The 24876-nt window shown below is 38.5% G+C and overlaps 1 protein-coding gene across 1 annotated transcript in view; it reads left to right on the forward strand.

Moving 5' to 3' along the window:
* LOC140226863 (SEC14-like protein 2) overlaps positions 1-23656 on the forward strand; it is a 24972-nt gene extending 1316 nt beyond the window's left edge. Inside the window, exons 2-12 of the mRNA XM_072307293.1 lie at positions 846-915; positions 8036-8079; positions 9206-9268; positions 11603-11696; positions 12687-12781; positions 14709-14804; positions 15426-15570; positions 18461-18570; positions 20687-20832; positions 22680-22831; positions 23385-23656. Of these exons, the coding sequence (XP_072163394.1) occupies positions 846-915; positions 8036-8079; positions 9206-9268; positions 11603-11696; positions 12687-12781; positions 14709-14804; positions 15426-15570; positions 18461-18570; positions 20687-20832; positions 22680-22831; positions 23385-23656 (1287 nt within the window). The remainder of the gene's footprint in view (positions 1-845; positions 916-8035; positions 8080-9205; positions 9269-11602; positions 11697-12686; positions 12782-14708; positions 14805-15425; positions 15571-18460; positions 18571-20686; positions 20833-22679; positions 22832-23384) is intronic.
* Positions 23657-24876: the final 1220 nt, after the last annotated feature.

Consider the following 24876-nt stretch of genomic DNA (forward strand, 5'->3'; position numbering starts at 1 on the left):
AAAAGTGTGGGTCCCACACTTATTAGAATTGCTCTGTTTTGGATATCTCAGCCATTTCAAAACCAATTTTCATCAAATAAACATTGAATTCCACATGGAATTAGATGCTCTTTCATATTTCTTAAGAGGTTTCTCATTATCTCACCAAAAAAAAAAATGTTAGATATCTAAAATTAGGTCTCAACCAAAATTATACGACCCCTTTAATATTTTTTCTTTCGATACCTTTCAAAACCTTTCTTTCGCTTTGCAGATCGACGTACTAAGGATAAAAATGGAAAACTAAACATGTCAATAAACAGTGTCATTAAGTCTTTTGTTTTCTGACAGATGTATCTATTATGATGACCTAACAGACAATACTGCTGATTTACATCCGAGTTGAGTTTTCTTTTGTTTTGCTTTCCGTGGGTAATGGAAACAAAATACGCACGGACTTGAAAAGAAAACACAAACAATGTTTACATAGGGTATATTGTGACCGTTGCTCTTTAATCTATGAAATTACCTGACGGATGAAGGATTACATACCCGTGACAATTGCAAGGTCAACATAAAAGTAACAATTATTTCAAGCAACTTTTTAAAAATTATTGCCATATTCATTCTTCAGGAAATCGCTTCATAATTATCATTCAAATCTTATAAACCATATCGGGAAAATCAGAAGAGGTTAGCAATACTTACAGTAGCAGCTGAAGTCTGAGGATTTGTCCAGAAATCTATAATTTTATGATATACCAAAATAAATCCTAAATCAATTTTTCATGTCATGTCTTCTGATTGGATTTTAGTCATTATCATGCTTGTTTGATCTGTCTGGGACTCTCATTCATCATTTCCAGTTGAAAACAAACTTGAGCGATGTTCTGGAACCTCAGCACACCGACCATCTTCTATTACGATTTTTAAGAGGTAAGACCAGGGTCCCGTTCAAACGGCAGGAAACAGCACAAAAAAGTCGACTTTGTTGTATTTCCACGCAAGATGTGACGATTTTTTAAAAATTTGTTTCCATTTCCCCCCTACATTCATAATGTCCCTACACAATAATGGTGAAAATAGATCTACCTTTAACCATCAATTTGTCTTAAGTAGCCCCTTTGGGTATTATCCACAACAATGATGGTAATTCTATTTTGTCAAGACCCAAAAGGCTATACTTGTTACGCACGTTACAAGAGACGAAATCTTGACCAACGTACCCGTTAGCTCTATCATTTATTCTGTTTCACCTATACCGTTCTGGAGAAGTGCTTTCAACTCAACTGCTCAGCTCTTTCTTTTCCTTCGTATTTCTTCTTTTATATGTCCGTCAGTGTCCTTTCCAGGTCATCCAACTAGACCGACACCCACGAGTCATACAGCCCACGAGTTCGACATTGAAAACAGGCTCATGAGTCATACAGCTCACGAGTCGTACGGCCCATGAGTTCGACACTAGGTAAAAACGAGTTCGACAGATACAACACGGCGCGTAATGTGTCGGTCTCGTGGGACTTGTTGGCTTAGTGTCGAACTCATGGGCTGTATGACTTGTGAGCTGTTTTATGACTCGTGGGCTGTATGACTTGTGAGCTGTATGACTCGTGGGCTGTATGACTTGTGAGCTGTATGACTTGTGGGCTGTATGACTCGTGGGTGTCGGTCTCGTGACGTGCACCCGTCCTTTCTGCCGTTTCTCTCTTTCGTTCCCTTTCTTCCCCCCTTTTTTGTTTGTCTTTCTTTCTCTCTTTATTTTTTTTTCTTTTTCATATTCTTTCTTGAGAATAGTATAGGTAAGTACGGATAGATCATGGGTCAATAATGGTATCGAAAGTAATGTTTGCATAATTCATCTTCATATAACTGTGGAACTTCCTCATAAGTAAAGTCGTTGTCAACAATATTTTGACGGGTTCTCCCAACAAGAACGTTTATTTTGGGTTATTATCTCCTCTTCTTTTCAGAAGTTATATATATATATTGTGACGAACTCGCCTTCTCGTCGTGAAGTATGTGAGTGTATTTGACTGTCTGTACAAATGTCTCCGCGAGCCGTGTCAGGATGGCCGAGTAGGCGGGGTTCGTTTTGTTGCAGTTTACAACGATCCCTTTAAATTACTAAAAGTACAAGTCTGTACGCTACCATGTATTATGTTGTGTCAGAAGCAGCTCACCAACACAAGCGGCACACATACCAAGTTCAGCATCACTTAGAGTATGTCACTCCCAAGCGTCACTTGTAGAGGATGTTAAATTGGTATACTTATTTTGTTACCAACTTTTGCTACCAACTCTTGCTACCAAGTTCTGCTACCAAGTTTTGTTACCAACTTTTGTTACCAACTTTTGCTACCAACTCAGTCACGCTAACGTGGAACACCTTTCACAACCATATGGTGGCACAGGTGTCGTTGATGGCACGGGGTAAAGTGCTGTATCGCACCGTTACCAACTTCTTCAGGCGACGACTGGAACTTGGATTGGGCACGGACTATGCGACAAGTCACATTACCATTATACCGGAAATCCAATGGCGACGACTGGAACTTGGATTGGGCACGGACTATGCGACAAGTCACATTACCATTATGCCCGAAATCCAATGACTTGCTAATTGGGCTTCTCAGGAACATGTACCACCTCTCTCCTAACTGATGTATTGTGGTAGAATCCTCAAGAAAACACAGTGAAGGCAGCAATTCAAGAACACATGTACAGTTTATTACACATAGAAGTAAACATTAACAACACATTGGAAATGTATCATACACGGGCTGCTTGTTGCGGACTATGTCACACAACGGCCAATTTATATGCCTCCCCTCCTATCGCGGATAAAGGAGGCAATCCCGCACGGCCATGAGCGACTCGGAAAATACTCGTAGTAGTCATTCAAATTATTTACAATGTTGGCGTGGTTATTAAATTCGTAGAACGATTATACATTTTAGCAGTATCTCTTGTACATGGTTACTTTAATTCGGCATGTATCGTCGGTCTAAACCGGAGTTGGTATTAAACTAATCCAAACTTGCCCATGACAAACAAGTAACCACATATCTAATGATAAATGTTAGAACTCATAATAATGCACTACCACATCAAAATGTTTGTCCAACATTCCGATAATGGCCCATTTTCTATGCTATAGGCACAATCGATTATGACACATTATAATCGAACGGTTAAATCGAATCGATTCCACCGAATTTCGTTACATGGCTTCCCTCCCCATGCAGGCTTCGTCCCTGGAGCCGAACACATAGAGAACAAAAAAATGACAACAAACTGTACTACTACAAACATTATTGAACGTTTTGCTCCTTTGCAAAACTCTGCGTACAGTCCATAGCAACGTTATGAGACAACTACAGTCTTTAGTTCAAAGCTGTCCAACTGTCATATAGATTAATTGTTCGTCGCAAACTCATCTTTTAAGAGTTCAACAGTCTCTTCGTTTGATTTCCTGTCCAGGCTGCTCCCTTGCAGCAGACAGGTCGACACGGGAAATGTCACATTTCACCCTGGCATGGTGTGCCAGAATGAATCCGATGTATGACGAGATGAAGAAGGGACGTGTCTCAACGGAGAGCGGCTCCTCGATCGGGGTAGATAATCAGGTGGTCTTCCCGGTGACCGAGAATAGCGTGCAGGTGAGGAAGAGTCGTCACACACTCGTACTGGTGCTGCTCTGCTGACGTTGACACGTTTTTGAAGTGTTGCCTTTCTTCCTAGCCCTGCTCGGCCTGTGGAGAACACCTCTGAGTCGTATCTCAGAAGCTGGCATGCCGATGAATTGCTTTCTGGAGGAGTCCCTGTCAAACTGCATTGACAGAAGTTATCCAGATGGGGCGGCACACGATTCTGAGTTATACCTTCGTCGAGAGGCGTGGTCTCCGTGTCGTCCTCAGCAAGGCTGGTAAGGTTGGCTGGCGCAGTCCCTTTTACCAACATCGGTGCTGTCGTTGCTGCACATATCTGTTTCTCATTATTTATACATGGGAGAGATACCCATGGAGTATGCAGCTGCATTTTCTCGAAATCTAGCGTGGTTTCCAGACCAATCAGGAGATCCAGACCAAGGATGCCCTCAGCTCTTATGTCAGCTACTACCAAGTCAACATGGCACAAGCAAGAGCCAAGCTGAAGTTCCATGGTTGCATGTCCCTTTGTTTTCAACCGAGATCCATCTGCTTGACGAACGATGCTTGTCACTGGTTCAAGTGGTGGCTTTCGCTCGGGTCTCATTCGCAGGTACATTCCTTCTGAGACATAAGACTGCGATGCACCACTGTCTACCAGAAACATCACCTCCCGCCCATTCACGTTCAACTTCACGTACAGTCCTTTCTGGAACGTGGATGACAGAAGTGAAGCTGGGGAACTAGGTAGTGGCGGGTGAGATGTCTCTGCTTCGGATGCCTCTCTGGCTGGTGTGCACCCGTCGTCTGGAGGATTCGTACCCTCCTTGGATGTGTCCTCCTTGTTGTCAGAAGGCTGACTGTCCTCCTGTTCGCTTGTAGGGAGTGTCTCAGTCTTTAATGCCAAGTCGTTTCTCGGCAATGGCGCTGGCTGCTCCTTCTCCCTCTTCTTTATTAGATCGCTCACTGCTTCGATCATGAGAGTGGTGTTATTTTCAGACACCCCCATGGATTTGTCAGCAGTGTCTCCATCCTTCACAGCCACGTCTTGTTCTTCCTCCTGTGACAACAAGACACGGTTATACTGTCGACGGTCGCTCTCCATCCGCAGGAAGGCTTCTGTGTTGAGAGCAGCTTGGATGGCCTCGTCGAGCGTACGAGGCTGAGCCCGGAAGAGGCCGATTCTGATATCACGGTCAACTATTGCATCCAGAAAATGACCTCGAGCCAATTTATCTTGGCCCGCTTCCTCGAATTCAGGATATGCCATGGATGTAAGCTCGCGAATGCTCTGTCCTAGCTCCTGCAAACTTTCCTTCGGTCTGCGTCGTCTGGTACGCAGTTCTGCCAGGAATACTTCTGAATGCGAAACAGGTCCAAAGCGGTGCTTCAGGCGGTTCACGAGTTCTTGGTACGTCAACTGACGCCCCGTCTGCTGTGCTAGTACTTTGACAGCAGCTCCTTTCAAGCTAGCAGCCAAATATTGAAGAGCTTCCTCTTCCGTCCAGCGGTTAACTCCAGCGCAAGCTTCGAAATGACAAAGATAGTCCAGCACAGGTCCTTTGCCATCATATCTATCTGGTATGACAGCCGGTTTGCTGGTTCCGTTGCCCTGAACATCATAATGACGTCTCTGGTCCCAGAGTTCTGTTCGACGCCGCTGGTTCGGGCCAAACTGATGTGGCATTACATCTGGTTGTCCTCCAAATGTAACAGGCTGGTCACTTGTACGAGATGAATGCGACTGCTGCATTGGAGTTTGATGCTGCTGAGGTAGTGGCTTTGCCGATGGAGGAGCTGACAACTCCACCTCATTATTCGCATCTTCAAACAGCTGAGGTGTCACGGCCACTGGCGAGCTTGGTCGTGACGACTGGTTAAGGCGCCCTCCAAGTGTTATCGGTGAGCAGCGTGAGTTAGAAACCGAAGTTGGTGCTACTTCAGTTTGCTTGCGTACGGATTCTGACACCTGAGCAATTAAGTCGTCGATTTCGCTGATCTTGCTCTCCAGCAAAAGTGACAACTCCAACAATGGTGTTTCGTGTGCCATAGTGAAAACACAGTTAATTACATTAATTCATACAAAAGTTACAAATAGGGATCCCACTCCTGACACCATGTGTGACGAACTCGCCTTCTCGTCGTGAAGTATGTGAGTGTATTTGACTGTCTGTACAAATGTCTCCGCGAGCCGTGTCAGGATGGCCGAGTAGGCGGGGTTCGTTTTGTTGCAGTTTACAACGATCCCTTTAAATTACTAAAACTACAAGTCTGTACGCTACCATGTATTATGTTGTGTCAGAAGCAGCTCACCAACACAAGCGGCACACATACCAAGTTCAGCATCACTTAGAGTATGTCACTCCCAAGCGTCACTTGTAGAGGATGTTAAATTGGTATACTTATTTTGTTACCAACTTTTGCTACCAACTCTTGCTACCAAGTTCTGCTACCAAGTTTTGTTACCAACTTTTGTTACCAACTTTTGCTACCAACTCAGTCACGCTAACGTGGAACACCTTTCACAACCATATGGTGGCACAGGTGTCGTTGATGGCACGGGGTAAAGTGCTGTATCGCACCGTTACCAACTTCTTCAGGCGACGACTGGAACTTGGATTGGGCACGGACTATGCGACAAGTCACATTACCATTATACCCGAAATCCAATGGCGACGACTGGAACTTGGATTGGGCACGGACTATGCGACAAGTCACATTACCATTATGCCCGAAATCCAATGACTTGCTAATTGGGCTTCTCAGGAACATGTACCACCTCTCTCCTAACTGATGTATTGTGGTAGTATCCTCAAGAAAACACAGTGAAGGCAGCAATTCAAGAACACATGTACAGTTTACTACACATAGAAGTAAACATTAACAACACATTGGAAATGTATCATACACGGGCTGCTTGTTGCGGACTATGTCACACAACGGCCAATTTATATGCCTCCCCTCCTATCGCGGATAAAGGAGGCAATTCCGCACGGCCATGAGCGACTCGGAAAATACTCGTAGTAGTCATTCAAATTATTTACAATGTTGGCGTGGTTATTAAATTCGTAGAACGATTATACATTTTAGCAGTATCTCTTGTACATGGTTACTTTAATTCGGCATGTATCGTCGGTCTAAACCGGAGTTGGTATTAAACTAATCCAAACTTGCCCATGACAAACAAGTAACCACATATCTAATGATAAATGTTAGAACTCATAATAATGCACTACCACATCAAAATGTTTGTCCAACATTCCGATAATGGCCCATTTTCTATGCTATAGGCACAATCGATTATGACACATTATAATCGAACGGTTAAATCGAATCGATTCCACCGAATTTCGTTACAATATATATATATATATATATATATATATATATATACATACATGTATGTATATATACGTATATATATATGTGTGTATGTCTATCATATATACATATATATATATATATATATATATATGTATATATATATATATATATATATATATGTATATATATATAATAACATGATAGACAAAAAAGTATTATTATATAATATAATGAAGGAAAACATCATCTTTGATATTGTTAAGTTTAAGTGTGCAGACATCTATTCACCCAATCAGTCACCACAGGTGGGCAAGATTATGTTATTTGCCATTTAGCATTACTAAACAGAGTCAATTCAGCCATCAGAATGATAAACTCTAAGATTAGGCTTTGAGCTGCATGTCATTTTTTTTTTTATTAATTTAATAAGAGAAATGTATTTATTGTGTGCATGTGTGTGTGTACGAGCTTCGGGATAGATGCTTGATAGCATTAAAGAAGATTCATCGAAGAAAATATGGTCAAACTAAAGGTTATTGAATTTTAAGTGTTGTTGTTGTGGTTTTTTTTTAATGAAGCAACCACATGTGCTCTTTAAACACGAGGCCATTATGCCATTCCCACTCAACTTCCCAACCTTTTCGTTCACAGAAATGTTATAAAATCATGTTGTTGCTGTTGGTTGGATTTTTTAAAGGATAATATTAGTAGAAAACGCAAACCCTTACACCCCGAAAGTCGGTCTTTCCAGGTTAAGTAAAACAAAACATTTACTATTATGTTTTGTTTTTCAATTCCAAACGTGAAGATTTTTTTTTTTTTTTTGCAAGTCGATGATAGACTTGGGAGACAATGATATTATCAGTTCACACTGTTTGCATAATAGTTGCCTCGGATATCGCTGCTTCATGAGCTATAGCGGAAGCTTAGCGTTTTATAACTTTATCCCCTTTAAGGTCGTATTCTAGTGATATTTTTAGTTTTCTGTTTGGTTGACATATCTCTGTAATTTGTTTCAAATCAACTTGAACATGGATTTAGAATTTCACCTGAGAATGTGGAGCTTTGTTGTTTTATGCTTTCAGCGCGGAGGTTTTCAGTGAAAAAGGCGGAGGCGATGTTCAGACAGGTGAGTATACCAACGATATTTACTCTGCAGAATATTTGGGTCAAAGTTTAATACTTTGCTTCTTCCTTCTTTTTGTATTGTCAGGTGTTTTCATCTCTCGATCTCGCTCAAATTCCTTTCCCCCTTTTCCTTTCACTCTCGTTTTGTTGTTGTCCTATGAAGATAAATTATTCATGCCCTCAGGGATACATGTCCTTTCAAGCTGAGACAGCAAAGTATATGGCTGACGGAAGTATAACTATAGGAGAATTCATAACATAATGTAACATTTTAGTTACTGAAGTCGGCTTTGCAATAACATTTCCATTGAATTGACTAACCACAGTTCAGCCGAGAAAGATTATTTTTAACACTACCTAGCAATTTCGTGAAATCAATATGACCTAATGAAATTGCCATTGAACTAATAGACCATATATAGTTCGGCACAGAGAGGCATTGTGATTAACATCACTAGGAATTTGTAGTTATGGTTCAGCCAGACAGAGTGGAATTATGATGCAACTCCTGACACATTGACATCAAACTTTGTCTCGAAATGCTGGGATACAATCAAACAAACACGTAAGCACTAAAGAATGTAATTCACAGAATTTCTTTTACTTTCATGAGACAGATTATGTATAAAATCACAAGCAGATATGTATCAAAATTGAAGGCAATTATGTTAGCCCCCGCACTCCCCCCAGCTTCTGCATTGCTCTGAGCTGATTAGTAGACCTCAAAAATGTCAACTATTTATATCAACTTTGAATATAATGCCCTTTCATGAAGTCAGTTTAGCAGATAACAACTTTGCACTTTAGACTAACATATTTAACAGTTTAAGCAAACTTTAAATATGCCACTGTATGCTAAAGCTAAACTGGGATATACTTATAGGAGCTGCTTGTGTTTCTCTGTTTACATAAAGACGAGAATACTGCATCTGATAAATAACTGATTATTGAGCAACTGAAGTGAGCAAAGTCATAAATAGCAATTAGAAAAAAAGGAACAATACAACCCTGTTTATCCATGTAAGGCTGTTCGTCTCGCTCATCTCCTTTTAAAGGGTATTCTTTCATTTTGTCTTTTCATAAATTTCAGTTGATATTTTAATGGCACGTTATCTCTCTTTATCCAGGATTTAACATGGCGGAGTCAGAACCGAGTGGACACTATATTGGAATGGTATGAGATACCCGAAGTAAGTAACATTAATTAAAAACATTCCAGATGTGCAAATATATATATATATATATATATATATATGGGAGTTTAAAGCATTATTTTTTTTTCCTTTTGCATATCATTTTTCTACTGGTCGATATTTGTTTTCCAAAGAAAATAATTCCACTCCGAGTTCGTAGGGAATACATGCACATCACGTTCGGAACTCTTTTTTTTTTATTCGACATATTAATTCTAACTCAGTTATGTTATAAATCGTACACATCTTCATGTCTCAACTCATTTATATGCAATGGATTACATAATGGAGATGTTGAGACTGTTAAACACACAGGGTTCATCATATAAACCCACTCGACTGACCTCACTTAACTCAAAGGGGAGTAAAACAAGATATCATACAGGTTTAATTCAATTCATTTCAGGTTTCAGTTCAATTCCATTTATTTCATTTATCAACAGAACATAAATGATGTTATTGAGACCATGCAGATAAGATACAAATACATGACGTCAATATTCCAATATCATTCTTTTGAAGTGAATGTGCTTGTCATTTCAATAAAACAATGGTAAGTTTAAAACATGTTCAGCTGGTCTTTCAAATAATAAAAATTGATCAAAAATAAATGTACATACAGTTATTAGAGTTATAGATGTAGATATAGAGAGATAGAGATGTATAATTTATTTATATATAATATATATATATATATATATCATATATATTATACATACATGTACACAAACATATACTTCTAGTTTTATGAGGAAAACAAATTCTGGACAGGACATGGACAATGGCAACATGTGACATAAAGAGTGACAAGACAATGCCTACGAAAGAGAGAGAGAGAGAGAGAGAGAAGAACGAAGACAAGGAGAGGTATAAGACAGATCTTAACCCATGTGCTACATAACCTCCTGAAGTGGTATAATACATCAACGATGTATGCACGACAGGCATAACCTAGTTCTGGGAATGGTTCTGGGACTGTCCTGAAAATCCCTTCACTTTCGCCTTAAAAGCCCAAGTGGCGAAGGCTTGTCAAAAGGCCATTATTAATGACGAGATTAATGTGCACGAATGACTTTCAGTTTGACAGCACCGTGCTGAAACTTGGAATGCAACGTCCACCACGTGACGTCATCCTCAGACACGTGCTGTAGCACGACAATAAGACAACAACACGACAATAAGGCTGATTTGATTAATGAGTGCAAATGAGAGCCATTTGTATGAGATTGCTTCTTTTCTATGCAGAGAGGAGCCTACCCAGATTCTCTAAGAAGGGGAATATATCTTACCCTGCGTGTTCTACTTCCCTCGTCCATTTTCTTCAGCGAGTGTACTAATTATGCTGGTACGCTAGTCACACAAAGTAACAGTTGATGATGTAGGGGACAACCAACTGAACAATCAACCACCTTCGTCAATCTTGAGCCATTGTGCTAAGACCAATATTCCGATGTAGACACGATGTCTGCCTTAGAAACTCTCTAAAATTAAACGATGTTACAACTATATGTACAAAGAGAGAAAAGTAATTTAAGCAAGCATGGACTCGACCGTGAGTTTTTGGCACGGGTTGTCGAATGGCATCTACAGTCCAGCGTTGTCGGTTTTTGATAATGCGCGGGGACTATAGTTTTCCTACCAAGATGTTCTCTCTGTCTGAAGTGAAACGATCAAACCAGTCTTACTTTGGACAAAACTTCCCCTCACAGATGAAATTTCAAAAACGCATCTCAGAAAAAAAAAAAAAAAAAAAAAATATATATATATATATATATATATATGTATATATATATATATAAGAATCAAAGCAAACTCTGCTTTTACTGTCAGGGTTCTTCAACCATTAATATTTTACTTTGCATACACAACGTGCTTTATGATATGGCACACTTGCATTATTTTACTTCATCGCTTCTTCCCTGTTAAAAGAATTGATAGTGGTGGCTGAACTTCTACCAGCACAGCTTGAGAGCATTATTTCTTTCGGCTTTTTTTCTGCATTGAACAGGTTTAAAAATGCTATTCTATGTCACATCCATACCACTATCGTCTTGTTACTGGTTTACTTTTTCTGGAAAGTGACTGCATCATACCTTTTAATTTAGGCCCCTACTTCATTTTTTTTTTTTTTTTTTGAAGGGGGTGGGCTTTTTCCTCCTGTCTTTGGATGTCAAATGGATGTGAAACAAAATAAGGCCCACAAGACCATAGTAGGAGTGTTGAGTTGAAATAAATGTGAGCTGCATTTTGAAGTAACTGTAAAAGAAAGTTGAGTCGGTTTGAGTGTCGTCGGAATAAAAGTCCTTCTCTCATCATTATTGTCCTATCAAGGTTTGCCTGAAGTACTGGCCAGGAGGCGCCATAGGACTGGACAAAGAAGGTCACATCATTTGGATTTCTCCCCTTGGCAACGTCGACCCGAAAGGTATGACATTTTGTCACAGCTTTGCATACTTCGATCACACACACAAACACACACACACACACGCACACACACACACACACAATACACACCTGATACAAACAAAAAGGGTAAAATATGATATCAAAGAGATACAATGTTTGTCTAATATAGTAGTTTCATATTTAAACTACATGCCCGAATTTAACAGTAACAATAAGAAACTTTTCCAGAGTTCTGGAACATGCAGCTGTGTTGTTTTGACTCGGTGTAGTTTGTTTAACCCTTTCTGTACAAGTGACGGTGGACAGTGTGTACGATGCCATTTGGGTCGGCATTCTAAACACACAGAAGGTCAAAGTTCATCCGCAACATGTTAAAGTTACCCTCTCTCAAAGGCCTGCACGCTGTTGATCATCACGCTGACAATTTAGCAAGTACATTGTACAAGCAGTCTAAAAGTAATAACTGCGAAGCTGTACAGAAATACAAAAGTATTATATGTGGATCAAAGGGCGACACAAGGAGGGATATCGCCCCCAAAAGTGAGAAAGGAACTGATGATAGAATTGTGAAAAGTAAATATATTTTGTATGTATAGTGTATACATAATATACGTATCTATATATATATATATATATATATATATATATATACATAATATTTGTATACAAATCATTTATTATATATATTATATACATATATATATATATATATACATAATATTTGTATATAAATCATTTATTATATATACCATTTGTATTATATATATATATATATATATATATATATATATATACATATACATATATGCAATTATCGACAAAGTGGATGTTTGCGTGCTGCTACATTATCATTACTCCTACTATCTAAACTGAAATTTTTATTCCAGTATCATGGTGATGAATAATATTTTGGTTCACACAAACACCTTGAGAAGTGTTCAAGTTTCCTCGAGCACAGTTTACCTAAATTTTGCTCAGATACATGTATTCCTCTGGTGCTATACCATAGGTATCCTATTCTCCGTGAAAGCCGGGGATGTCATCAAAACACACATCCACATTTTGGAACGACTTACAAAAGAGCAAGAAGCAGTATCAAGAAAGGTAAGTTAAATTGCTTGAGCTTGGCGGTTCACTTCAGCTCTTTTCGGCTTCTGATAACGGACGAATTATCGCTCTTAAATCAGAAAATTGTACAATTACTGCTTCTCAAGTATGTTTACTTGCTCGCTGAAAAGAAAGAAAAAGAAAGCTAATCTTCGCCACGCAGAAGTTGTACCATGACACCGTAGACTAATCACAATGTTCATCTTTGATATAATCATGGTTGAGGCGTCGCAAACGAAGCACATGTAAATGCATGCAGCTGAAACTGATCTGGACGAGATCAAAGTTGACTAAAGTACAAACAAAAACGTGCACATTAATAACATCAGGAGTACGTTGGATAAATCTAATCAGTAAACAAATTATACATTTCAATATTATACGCAACAAAAGCGAAGCACATGCGAGAAAACGTGCTGGAATGACAGAGGGCCCATATAAAGATATCTGAGTTTACGATCTATCCATTTTACACAAGCTAGGACGTTATACTCCCATGCAGAAACATGTTCAATAGCTAAAGTTAGCAAGTCTTTGTGCTTTATTACACTTCCAATGGTACATATCCTTCTGTCAAGTCATGTAATGTCGTTGTGTTTCTCCTGTCTTGTTCTATCCTGTCTTGTTCTGTCCTGTCTTTGTAAACTATGTTCACAAGAATCCTTTGAGTGGTTCACAATTTACAAGCATGCTTTTCAGTGGACCTCTCAATTCTTTTTTTTTTCTCCAGAGATAACTAGTCTTGTATTCTGCCGGTATGCATGTATAATTTCGTATTTGTTAACCATTATCTACCATGTAAAGTCGAATACATGCCTATGTTATATCTTCTGATTCATTTCGTGTTATGTTTGCCGAAAAGAAATAAAGAATGAAATAAACATGAAATGAAATGAAATGAAATGAGATGAAATGAAATGAAATGAAATGAAATGAAATGAAATGAAATGAAATGAAATGAAAGTCGGTGATTATCAACTACATACTACGACGCTCAAACATTAAATTTGTTCCTTTGGATGATATTGCAGGGACAAGGTTGTGCGCATGTTGAAATTTTGCTATTCTGAGCGCTTGTGTGATTTCGTCCTTTCTTGGTGTAATATTTTTAAATGAGTTTTATGATATGAACCTCGTGATTAAATGAAGTAGTTCTTCATACATTAACAGCATCGCCACCCTATGAGTTCCTGAAGTAATGTGCTATGTTTTATTGATGGATCAATTCGTTGATCGATTGATCGATTGATTGATTAATTAATTAATTAATCAACTCTCTGAAGATTTCGATATCATGATAAAAATCGGCAAATCTTGTATTAATGTCACCATCATTATCACCATATAGTCAGACCTACTACCAAGCTGTTCTTTATTTGATTGAATAACAAATGTTTTGTTTCACGAAGTGGTTTCGTCGTTTCAAGTTCAAGTTTGTATAACATTTATTTTCCATCTTTTTTTTTTTCATGTAGGAAATCACATGCATGAAATTATTGTACAGGAAGGTAGAACCTCAAAAAAGCAAAGCTTGTGGTGAGCTGCCTTACAAAATACATTACATCACAAACACAAACACAAAAAACAACGAAAACATAATAATAGTTCCCATGACAATATTGAAATGAGATATTTCTCAAAGGGAGATATTGTAGTCTAACAGAGAGGCAACAATGAGTATGAAAATATGTGACGAGCTACAGGCTATGGCAAATGTTGCATATAATACAGCAAACCTCACACGAGTCGAAGCTCTCGGGACTGAAAAAAAAAAATGGGACTTTCGCGAGAGTCGATTTTTTTTTTTTTTTTTGGACTCACATCGTTTGATCGATGGTGTAATTGATTGAATAATATAAATTGATTAACAAGTTGTTTGACTGACTGATTGATTATCTGATGGATTGATTGTTTTATTATCCAGCTTGGTCGTCATATCGAGGGCATCACTTGGATTGTCGATCTCGATCATCTAGGCACATCGCACATGTGGAAACCGGGTATGAATGTAATGACAGAGGTGAGTGCACTTTACCCCCATTTGGTTGGTTTTATTGTTACATATTCCTCAAGTATATTATACTCACATCAAAAATTAGAATTTGCGCGCTAATTGTGGAATAGAAATACTTAAGAGAATTTTATGACACATGTGAAATAAGAGTAATTTTGATCAAATTATTGCTTGTAGGAAGTGAATTAATTCCCACAACATTTGAAGGTGAATTCACATGGAAATAGGTTTGTACAATCATCATACTATCATGGTTACAACGATACATTTATGAGGTACACATAATGAAATATAGGCTACTCCGCTTGTCGACAGAGCACGATGTAGATTAACACAGTGCTTATTGACACTCTTTTCATTAACGGTCAGGGTGAGGTAAACATGGAAAAGGAAGTTAAAGAGTAAAAAACAAAATTCATTTCTGTTTCCTTTTCTCTACCTGCACTGTATAGCCACCATCAGCAAGTAGGAAAGTATAACATGGAAAACTAAGAATAATCTGTGATATTTTTCTTTGGTCACATTTTCCTTATGTGTTTCTTTTTCTGTATTTTGCGCGCTCACTAAGTTTCGTACTCATGCTCATTAACAATTAATTTCTCCTTCAAATATATATATATATATAAGATTGCTGGTCTGTTTGAACAACACTACCCGGAAGTGGTTCACCGGATGATCATTGTGAGACCGACGAAGATTTTCCCAGCTGTCTATTTCATACTGAAGCCTTTCATCAGCGAAGGGACACGGGAGAAGATCAAAGTCGTTGGAGGTAATAGGTTTATTCTGCTGATGCACGTCATGAGCTCGGGTCATTCCACGAGTCACACGGCCCACAAGTAACATGCCCATGAGTCACACTAACCACTATAGTGGTTGGTGTGTATGACTATAGTTAGGCTGTATGACTATAGTCATACAGCCTACGAGTTAGACACAAAATGAACAGAGCACATGAGCTCGACATCAACTAAAATAGGCCCACAAGCTATGCGGTCCACGAGCGATACACTAGCCAGGAAGCCTAAATGTACAGTGTACGTAATAGCGTCGAGCTCAATACTTACGTACTTGCATGCATGGACTTGTTTTTACTTAGTGTCAAGTTAGTAAGCCTGTTTTACTTGGTGTTTAGCTCTTGGGCTGTGTGAGCCGTTCGTGTACGAATCATGGACTCTCTTTCCAATGTCTGTAGCTCGTGGACCGTATAACTCGTGGGTATTGAGCTCGTGAGATGAACCCTGCTCTGCATTTCCAAAAGATTTTAGCATCAGTCTCATTTGAACGTCAGTCTCATTTGAAAGATATACTTTATTCTTTCCACCCTAATGTTATATTACATGACTCGTGTCCATACACAACATGCATATACAAACATTAGGTACATCTTTTTTTAATATGAAAATTACATTACATTTACATGTTTTTTATTCAGCATTAACAATAATAAAACAACAAAACTTCACATATGCACTTGCATCCTAACTCACCGTTGCACTGATGCATTTTGTAGTTACCCTACTCGGTTATACAAATTAATATGAATTAAGTGAGTCTTAAGTGATTTGTAAAGAAGTACAAGCCATATGCTTTTCCAGAGGCCGCCATCAAACTCATGCTTTAGCTTAAAGGGGATGGCTAGTAACCGATCAGTGGGAATCAGTGGGAATGCTGAGGGATGATTGTTCCAATCCTTGTGGGATTTATTTAAGGTACATTATATATCTACTGTTGTGTGAAAATTATTTGCTTCAGAACGGTCTCATATTCAAGTAATGTGCAGATTAATGCCCCGTCACTGACCAGGGACGCTTACCTGGAAACATTAGACTGCACATTACTTGAATATGAGACCATTCTGGAGCAAATAATTTTCACACAAGAATAGATATATAGTGTACTCTTAAATGAATCCCACAAGGATTGGAACACTCATCCCTCAGCATTCCCACTGATTCCCAGTGATCGGTTACTAGCCATCCCCTTTAAGATGACGGTCTCCTGCATTTTGTATGTATTTATTCGATTGAATAAGCAATGGTTTCCCAATTGCTTTTTATGATTATAATTCACCTAAACATATTTCATTATTGATACATAGTGATTATGTGATTGTATTTATATATTCGTTTTGTGTTGGATATACTGTGATTAGTATTGGAAAATTGTTTGTTATACGTTGTATATATTTTGTGAAAAATGCAGAAATAAATCAAATCAAATCAATTCAAATCAAACGTTCATTCAGACCTTTAAACGTATTTTGCACAACCATCACATTGAAAGCAATCAGTAGCATAACTGTCCTTAGATCGCAAAGAACATCGTTTCTTGCTTTCATGACATTCGAGTGCAATATCATAAGAACTAGACTCTTCTTTCCCCCTGTGTCTTTGAAATCTAAAGAATGTACACAACAAGGGAGCATAGTATATTTTCATTAGAATGATCTGTGTGTGCTATGTTTGCCCTGTGTGTGTCCTGGATTAACAAACGAACGAAAAAGTGCTGCAAAAGACCAACGCAAACTCGAAAGGCAATGTACTTTATGGGCCAGATGAGCTTGTTTCCAGTTAATGTGATGAATATTTTGCGAATACACCAAACTCTAGAACTATCTGTCTGTCTGTCTGTCGAAATAGCCTTTGCTGAAGACAAAAACAACAACATAATATAAAATGATTTGATTTCTGGCGTCAACAATGTGAACATAGTGTCCCACAGTGTGTTCCTAATGTGTTGCTAGTGTGTTCATATCGTTGACTATGTGAACACACTGTCTAAACAAAAGGTTCAACGTTCTACACATTACATGCAGTCACTTTCTGTGTAAAAAAACACAGTGGGACATTGTGTTATCCCCTGGCAGGGATATCTAGTGACCCGTCAACTTGTTATCCTGATGAATTCGAGCGCCCTGAAGCCGAGAAAAATGGCAAATTAGGGATTTTGTTTTTGAATGTGAAGATTACAGCTCGTTCTAAAAAATAAATAAATAAATGAAATAGCAACTTTGTCGAGGGAGAGAGTTCCTGAAGAATATTTTGTGTTTTGGATTGAGCGTTAGAGGCGGAATGGTTTATTTTCCTCACGTTTGACTGCACCTCTCAAACGGTATTTAATTATATTGCATTCCATTGCATTGAATTGTATTGTATTGTATTGTATTGTATTGTATTTACTGTATTGCATTGTATTGTATTGTATTGTATTGTATTGTATTGTATTGTATTGTATTGTATTGCATTGTGTTGTGTTGTATTGTATTGTATTGTATTGTATTGTACTGTACTGTAGTATATTGTAGTGTAGTGTATATTGCGGCCAGATTTCATACCGTTTCTGTGGTACAAATGTATTCTTGTTTTTGTTTGTTTGCTTCCTTGTTTTTGTTTTTTTTTTTTGTAGAGTAGAATTGGGATGATTATGTAATTGCAAGCTCAATGTTTGTAGAATTATCAATGAAATCAGGGTAATCAATATAAGTCGCCTCTTCAGATCAAATTTCATTGGTAACGGGTCAATCTTCAGTGCTACACCTGGCTATACATGCTCATGAACACATCTATCTCACAGGCAGACTAAAATGTGTGATCAATGGACCGAAACAGATCGGTGAAACAAATGACAACCGTCATGTTTGACATGTTTGATTCACTCAGGGAACTGGAGGGATATCTTGCTGAATTACATCGACGCCGATGTACTTCCGGTTCACTGGGGTGGCACGCTGACCGATTCGGGAGGCAATCCGAACATGTGCCCGAGCAAGGTTAGTAGTTATAAGCGTGGCGATTAGTATACTATGTACACAATGTAATAAATACGCTCGTAGTCAGACATGTTGTGGTAAGCAAAGTCACCATCACAGTGCTTTCGTCTATTATGTCAGGAAACAAACAAAAAACGACTGTATACGTTGAAAGCAGAATTTTTGACGCATTCTTGGTATTTCTAACAGGAAGAAAAAAACAAAACAAAACAGATACAAATGATAAGAGCAGACAAGATATGAGTATGAACGTTCGATTGGAGTTTCAGTGGTTTAAATAACTGTGCATGGTTTGGTGTAATGCCCACATACTTAACTTGGCTTCATTTTGTGTAGTTTGCACGGGCCAACACCAGCAACCGCATAAGCGGGAGCACCGCTTGACGGGGAAAAAAAAAAACTACTTGTGCCCCGACCCCTCCCGATTAAGCGGTGACCACTGTATCTCATGAGTGATAAGAAGTAAAGGAATAAACTCTAAAGTCTTGCTGATGTTGATTTCGACTGGAAGCGTGGGCTGCGAATCATCGGAAGTGGGAAGTGGTCGTTTGTAATGAAAATAAACTTACCCTTTGTAGTGATTTTCAATTCGTATTTTTCATGGCACGGTGGTAGTGATTTATTTATAGTAATAGTAGTATAACAGCAGTTGTAAAGTAACAAATTGGTGTATTAACATTGTCTCAAATGTCTCATTTCTTCAACCCCCATTAAAAGTATCAAGTACCCTGCTTGTTTCATTACTTGTATTAACATGTCCTTACTTTTATTCACATTGCGCGTATATAAACAATGTTATCGATTATGTACACTGTAGGGGCGGAGAAAAACGAATTTGAACTTGAACTACCCTGAAAGGACTGGTACAGATTTCATCTAGAACAAGAAACTTCAATGTTTCTAACGCTTCACAAAAATAAACTTATAACATTATTTTTATAGTGATTTTCATTTCGTGTTTTTCATAACATGGTAGTAGTGATTGATTTGTAGTAATAGTAGTACCAGTTTTTTTGTTTTGTTTTTTTTTTTTGGGGGGGGGGTATTTTTGTTTATTATCAGTAGACCTAGTAGTAGTTGTTGTAGCAGTAGTAGTAGAAGAACACTCTAAATTCGTTGGATTAAAAAGTAATCTAATAAGACCATGAGGAGGGACAAATCTACGTAAGATTACAATTTTCCCATTAGATTTGAAATTAATAATATTATTTGGATTTGTCCCTCCTGATGGTCTATTAGATTACTTTTTAATCCAACGAATTTAGAGTGTAGTAGTAGTAGTAGTAGTAGTAGTAGTAGTAGTAGTAGTAGTAGTATAGTTGTTGTTTTAGTAGTAGTATCATAGTAAAAGTAGTAGTGGAAGTAATGGTGTGGTAGTGAAAAAGAACTAAAAGGTAAGTTGTAACATCTTAGTATGGTTACACCTACTTTCGCTTTGTTTGTTTGTATCAAAATTACCTTCATTGTAATAAGCACTTTCAACATTATCATTACATTAATATCAGTGTTTGGATATTGAGATAACTTTTATTTCTTACCTTCATTGCTCCTGTATTAAGTTTTTGCAAAATGTTCCATTATGTTCATGGCCCCTTTCTTTTAAATCCAAATCCACGTTATATCCCATTTTCAATTGCCTTGCATCGTCTGAAATCAAATGATATTGTATTTGCGTGTGAGAACAGAATCTACCATTCATTTGAGATCAATTTGACACCTCTTGGCCCATTTCATAAAGGTTGATATGACAGCAACTCCCCATAGCAACAGGCAACCAGGAAGCTGGATTCTTGTCGTTACCATGACAATTGTCATTCCAGCAAGAGTTGCTGTCATATCAACTTTTTTCATGAAATGGGGCCCAGGAATTTTCATGTCACGTAGAAACGTTTGCAAGATTGCTTGTTTGTTTGTTTGTTTTTTTTTTAATATGATCTCCCATTCAAAACTGGTGATCCCAGCTTAGTCTGGAACTTCGCCATGGCCATATATTATCTTTGCTGAAGAAAAAGCGTGATTTCTCTGTCACATACTTCATTAAAAACAGGGAAAAACAGAACATACTCGTGCGCCTGAAAACAGCTGCTACTTCCTGCTTAACGCATGTTATTTGCAGATAAACCTAGGAGGCAAGGTTCCGACTTTCTACTACCGGAAAGGTCGCAATCTCGAACATGACGAAATGATGACCACGCAAGAACTTCCGGGTAAAAAGTCCATAGAAATCAAGTTCAAGGTCAACACCCTCGGAAGCATATTCAGGTGAGGTTGTACTCTGCTAACCATTGGTTCTTCTTCTTTTCTTTTCTTTCACCATCTTTTCTTCCTGCAGCTCTTGGGCGCATGCATAATATACATTCTTAAAGTGCAACTCGTTATTGTTTTCTTAAAGTTAATGTGCTCAGTCATGCATGACATTTGTCAACACAATTAGGTACGAAAGATTAAAAGAAGAGTTCTCCTTTCCTCACAACCAAGATCGTGCTCTCCATATTTGACAATTATGAAATAGTAGCCCTCTAAATTATCCTTTTCTTTCTTAATGCGCACTGTACTTCGCTATATTATGACGTTTATTTAGGAAGCTTGACGTCATAATAACCTGTTGACATGGAGTTCCTCGACCCTGTTTACCGAGTATTGAATGCCCACATTGTGTTATTTGAGTTCCTCAATGCCTCGTATGTATCATTTTATTAAAAAAAAAAAACAATAGCAAAAATAGTTGTCCATGGAGGTTGCATTTTGAACATTGAAGCGTCTGTTTGCTTGCGCTAATGATTAATGAAATTATCTTGATCAACCCTTGGCTACTGCTTGAATTCCCTCTCACAAACAGCGAAGAATGATGAAGGGAACTTCCCCTAAAGTTGTCGCTTTGCATTTTCTGCATCTTATAGATAGCTGTTATCGCGTTCTGTACTCCGCCGTGTCGTGCGCTCAAGACGAAAGAAGGGCAACAAGATTGAAACGACGGCCATCATCTAAAAATTAATAATATTAATGGTGCACACAAAGGGGTTATCGATAACAATGACAGGGTGAACACATTGTACTGCTGCGCTAATAAATGTTCAAGCTAGCTGTGAGATATAAGGCAAAATGGGAGTAATATATATCTATATGTGACCGTGCACCTCAAAACGAACATAAAGTCACACACACTGATTTTGCGTGAGGACTGAAAATAAGTGAAATGGGTCAACCTAGCCGAACTTGAGTTTTTCATATTTTCTGAAAGAGCGGGTCTTCTTTTACATTATGTTAAAATTTGGTATCATAAAACGGGCAGGAAAGTGTGTTTTTTTAGCAGTTTATCTCGAACATTTTTGATAGAATAGTGTGATTAGGTGTGTCTTTAGAATCCTTTTTTCATTTCCGAAAAACCTTGTACACACTCTTCACTTTCAATTCTAATAACTTTTGAAAGGATAGTGCTACTGCTTTGAAAGTTAGCATTAATTATGAACATATTGTGTTAATGAGGCATGCCTAATTTCAATTTAATCTGATAATTCCTTCATTGTTGTTACTCTGGTGGTTTACGTCCTGTTTTTTGTCCCATTCATCGCACAGCCAGCACGGTTTGGTAAAGATTAAGCGCTTGAATAGACAATGCACTTCAGAGCCTGTTTTCTCAGTTCACACTTTTCCTGAGTTTGTGCTTTCTTGCCAATATTTAGATAGGTTAGGAGAGTCCATTCTATTTGAGTTATACATCATTTTAAAGCTTAAAGTCCGCTCTTTCAGAATATGGTCTTAACTAAAAATTCATATCTGGCGACTTTTTGTTTGTTTTGAGGTGCAGGGTCACATATATATATATATATATATATATATATATATATAAGTATTAGTTATAAATTATGATATATTTAGATAAGTATATGGGTCCCTCCCCTCGCCCCCCATCTCCATAATTTAATTATTCACTGAAATGTCTCACTTCTCCAATTCTCATCAAAAGTATAATGTAGGCCCTACCTCCCTTTTTATTATTTACATTGATATGTCTTTACTTTCATTCACATTGCGCACATTTCGTTGTAAATTTCGTGCGCTGAACCCGACTCGCAAATCTAGACCATTCTTATTCACTTCATGACCAGGTACGAATTCAAGACTGAGTCGCACGACGTAGCTTTCGGTATCACTCGAACCACACACACGGGAGAAAAGGTCGTTATCTTGGACGAGAAGCGATACAACAGTCACATTGTCGCTGAAGACGGGGAGGTTTGGTTCGAGGAGCCGGGATTATGTGAGTAGCGTATCGAGAATTCGGTTTTGTCTGTTTGTTTGTTTGTCTGTCTGTCTGTCGATCTATCTGTCTACCTGTCTGTCTCTTTGGGTTGGTTAGTTGGTTTCTTCTTCACTGTTGATATTGTCCTTCATCTAATAACAATGATGAGCCACCCCTATATGCGAATTATCGATATCTTATGTATGCATGGTGTGTCCTTAATTCCGGAGGGGGCGGGGCTGTCACCATGACAATAAAAAAAAAAATCCCACCCAATGCTGCCAAGTGCTTACGTTATTGGACGAAATCGTGTTACCCACAATGTCACGTTGGACACGGGTGTACGTATTGGGATTGCTGGGGGTATAAAACACATTGATAATGGCAGGCCCTCTTGAAAATGGTTTATTAATGGCAGCACTGAAGAGCTTTTGGATGAAAGAGGTCATGATAGTAGTACAATAATATTGTACGTTCTTTTTACTGCTCGTTTAAAAAGCAGTCCGCATAGCCGTTGTAGTCAAACCAAAATCAGCTCCAACCATACAACTTCTTGACTTTGTACCCACAGACATCGTGAAGTTTGACAACCACGGAACATTCATGAAGACCCGGAAGCTCAGCTACTGGATGGAGGTCATCGAACCACGGCTCGATGTCAACGAATCGTCGCTCGGAGCCAGCGTGGACGACATCGTTCGAGACAGCGGCTTTCAAGATAGTCACTTCCTCTCTAGAGGGCGCTCTTTAACCTCATTAAATGCAAGCCACGAGTCTCCCTCGTCCACATCAACTTTGCCAAGATCCACGGCGCCCCCTAAAAGGAGCATGAGTTTCTACTGAACTAAACAAAAACACACGAAGAAAAGAAACAAGAAAAGGATTCCGCAGAAATCGGACTACGTTTGCTTTGCTAGCCAGCGGCGGATAAACTGTTTTGATTTTATGATGGCATGCATCCGATTCAAGAAGGGATATCTGTCAGTGTCTGTACGCCCTGTCGAATTATTGGACAAACACGTCGGTAGACAGTGTCCATGGCAGTGGTCTGTGAAGACAGCTCCGGCGCAGTTGTGGAGAGGCGAGACGTTTTGGCAACCACATGCAAGTCGTTTAAACACACACACACACCACTGCAGACAGTATGGTGCAGAAGCGCGGCGACATCGACAGTGTTACTCCCCTGAGACTGCCTACAGATTCTTCTGTTGATCCCGTTAGTACAATAGAAACAGAATCGACTGTTTCACTGAGGCATTATGTGAACATCTTTGCATGACGCGTTTACCCGGATTCATGCATAGATAGATTTGGAAATATCATCCTTGATGATCAATTGTGTATCTTTTTATAGTAATGATAGTACTAACTGGAATATTTTCCTTGTTATCAATTGTGTATTTTTTATGTAATGATAATAACAATCAGAATCTTTTATTAGTATGACTATCATTATCTAGTGTCGTTACTATTGTTGTTTACTTCAATATGATTCATGTTCCTTTTGGGTATTGGCACTGAGAGAGAGAGAGATGAGCGGAGGCAGAAATGAAATATATTTTGGTTGCCACCAGCCCGCATTTCCACATCTTAATTTCGTACAGGTCAACTTTACCCATCCATAGGCAATTTAATCTATTTTATTTTTATTTCATTTCATTGTATTTATCTTTTTTTTTTTTTTTTTTTTTTTTTTGGGGGGGGGGGGGTGGGGGGTTGTGTGCATACTTTGCCAGCCCCGGGGGCAACAAAATTGTTGTCATAACATGGTGTTTATATCATTTAGAGCTTAGAAATATGATATTAAGCACTTTATAAATGTTATGTATTATTATTATTATTATTCACACCCATCACACGTCTTGTGGGTGAATGAAATTACACGTGTACAGTACATCAACTTTCCGTTGAAACACACACGTACGCATACAAACACAATCTTACTGACAATATTGACCTGCGTGGTACACCTTAGTTTGTTTGCTCGTTTTCTTCTTTGCACCCCACGAGGTAGTCCGTACACACGGACACACTGACACACGGACACACGGCAGTCCGTCAGA

The sequence above is a fragment of the Diadema setosum genome, chromosome 4 (assembly GCF_964275005.1).
Source record: "Diadema setosum chromosome 4, eeDiaSeto1, whole genome shotgun sequence".
Lineage (NCBI taxonomy): Eukaryota > Metazoa > Echinodermata > Echinoidea > Diadematoida > Diadematidae > Diadema > Diadema setosum.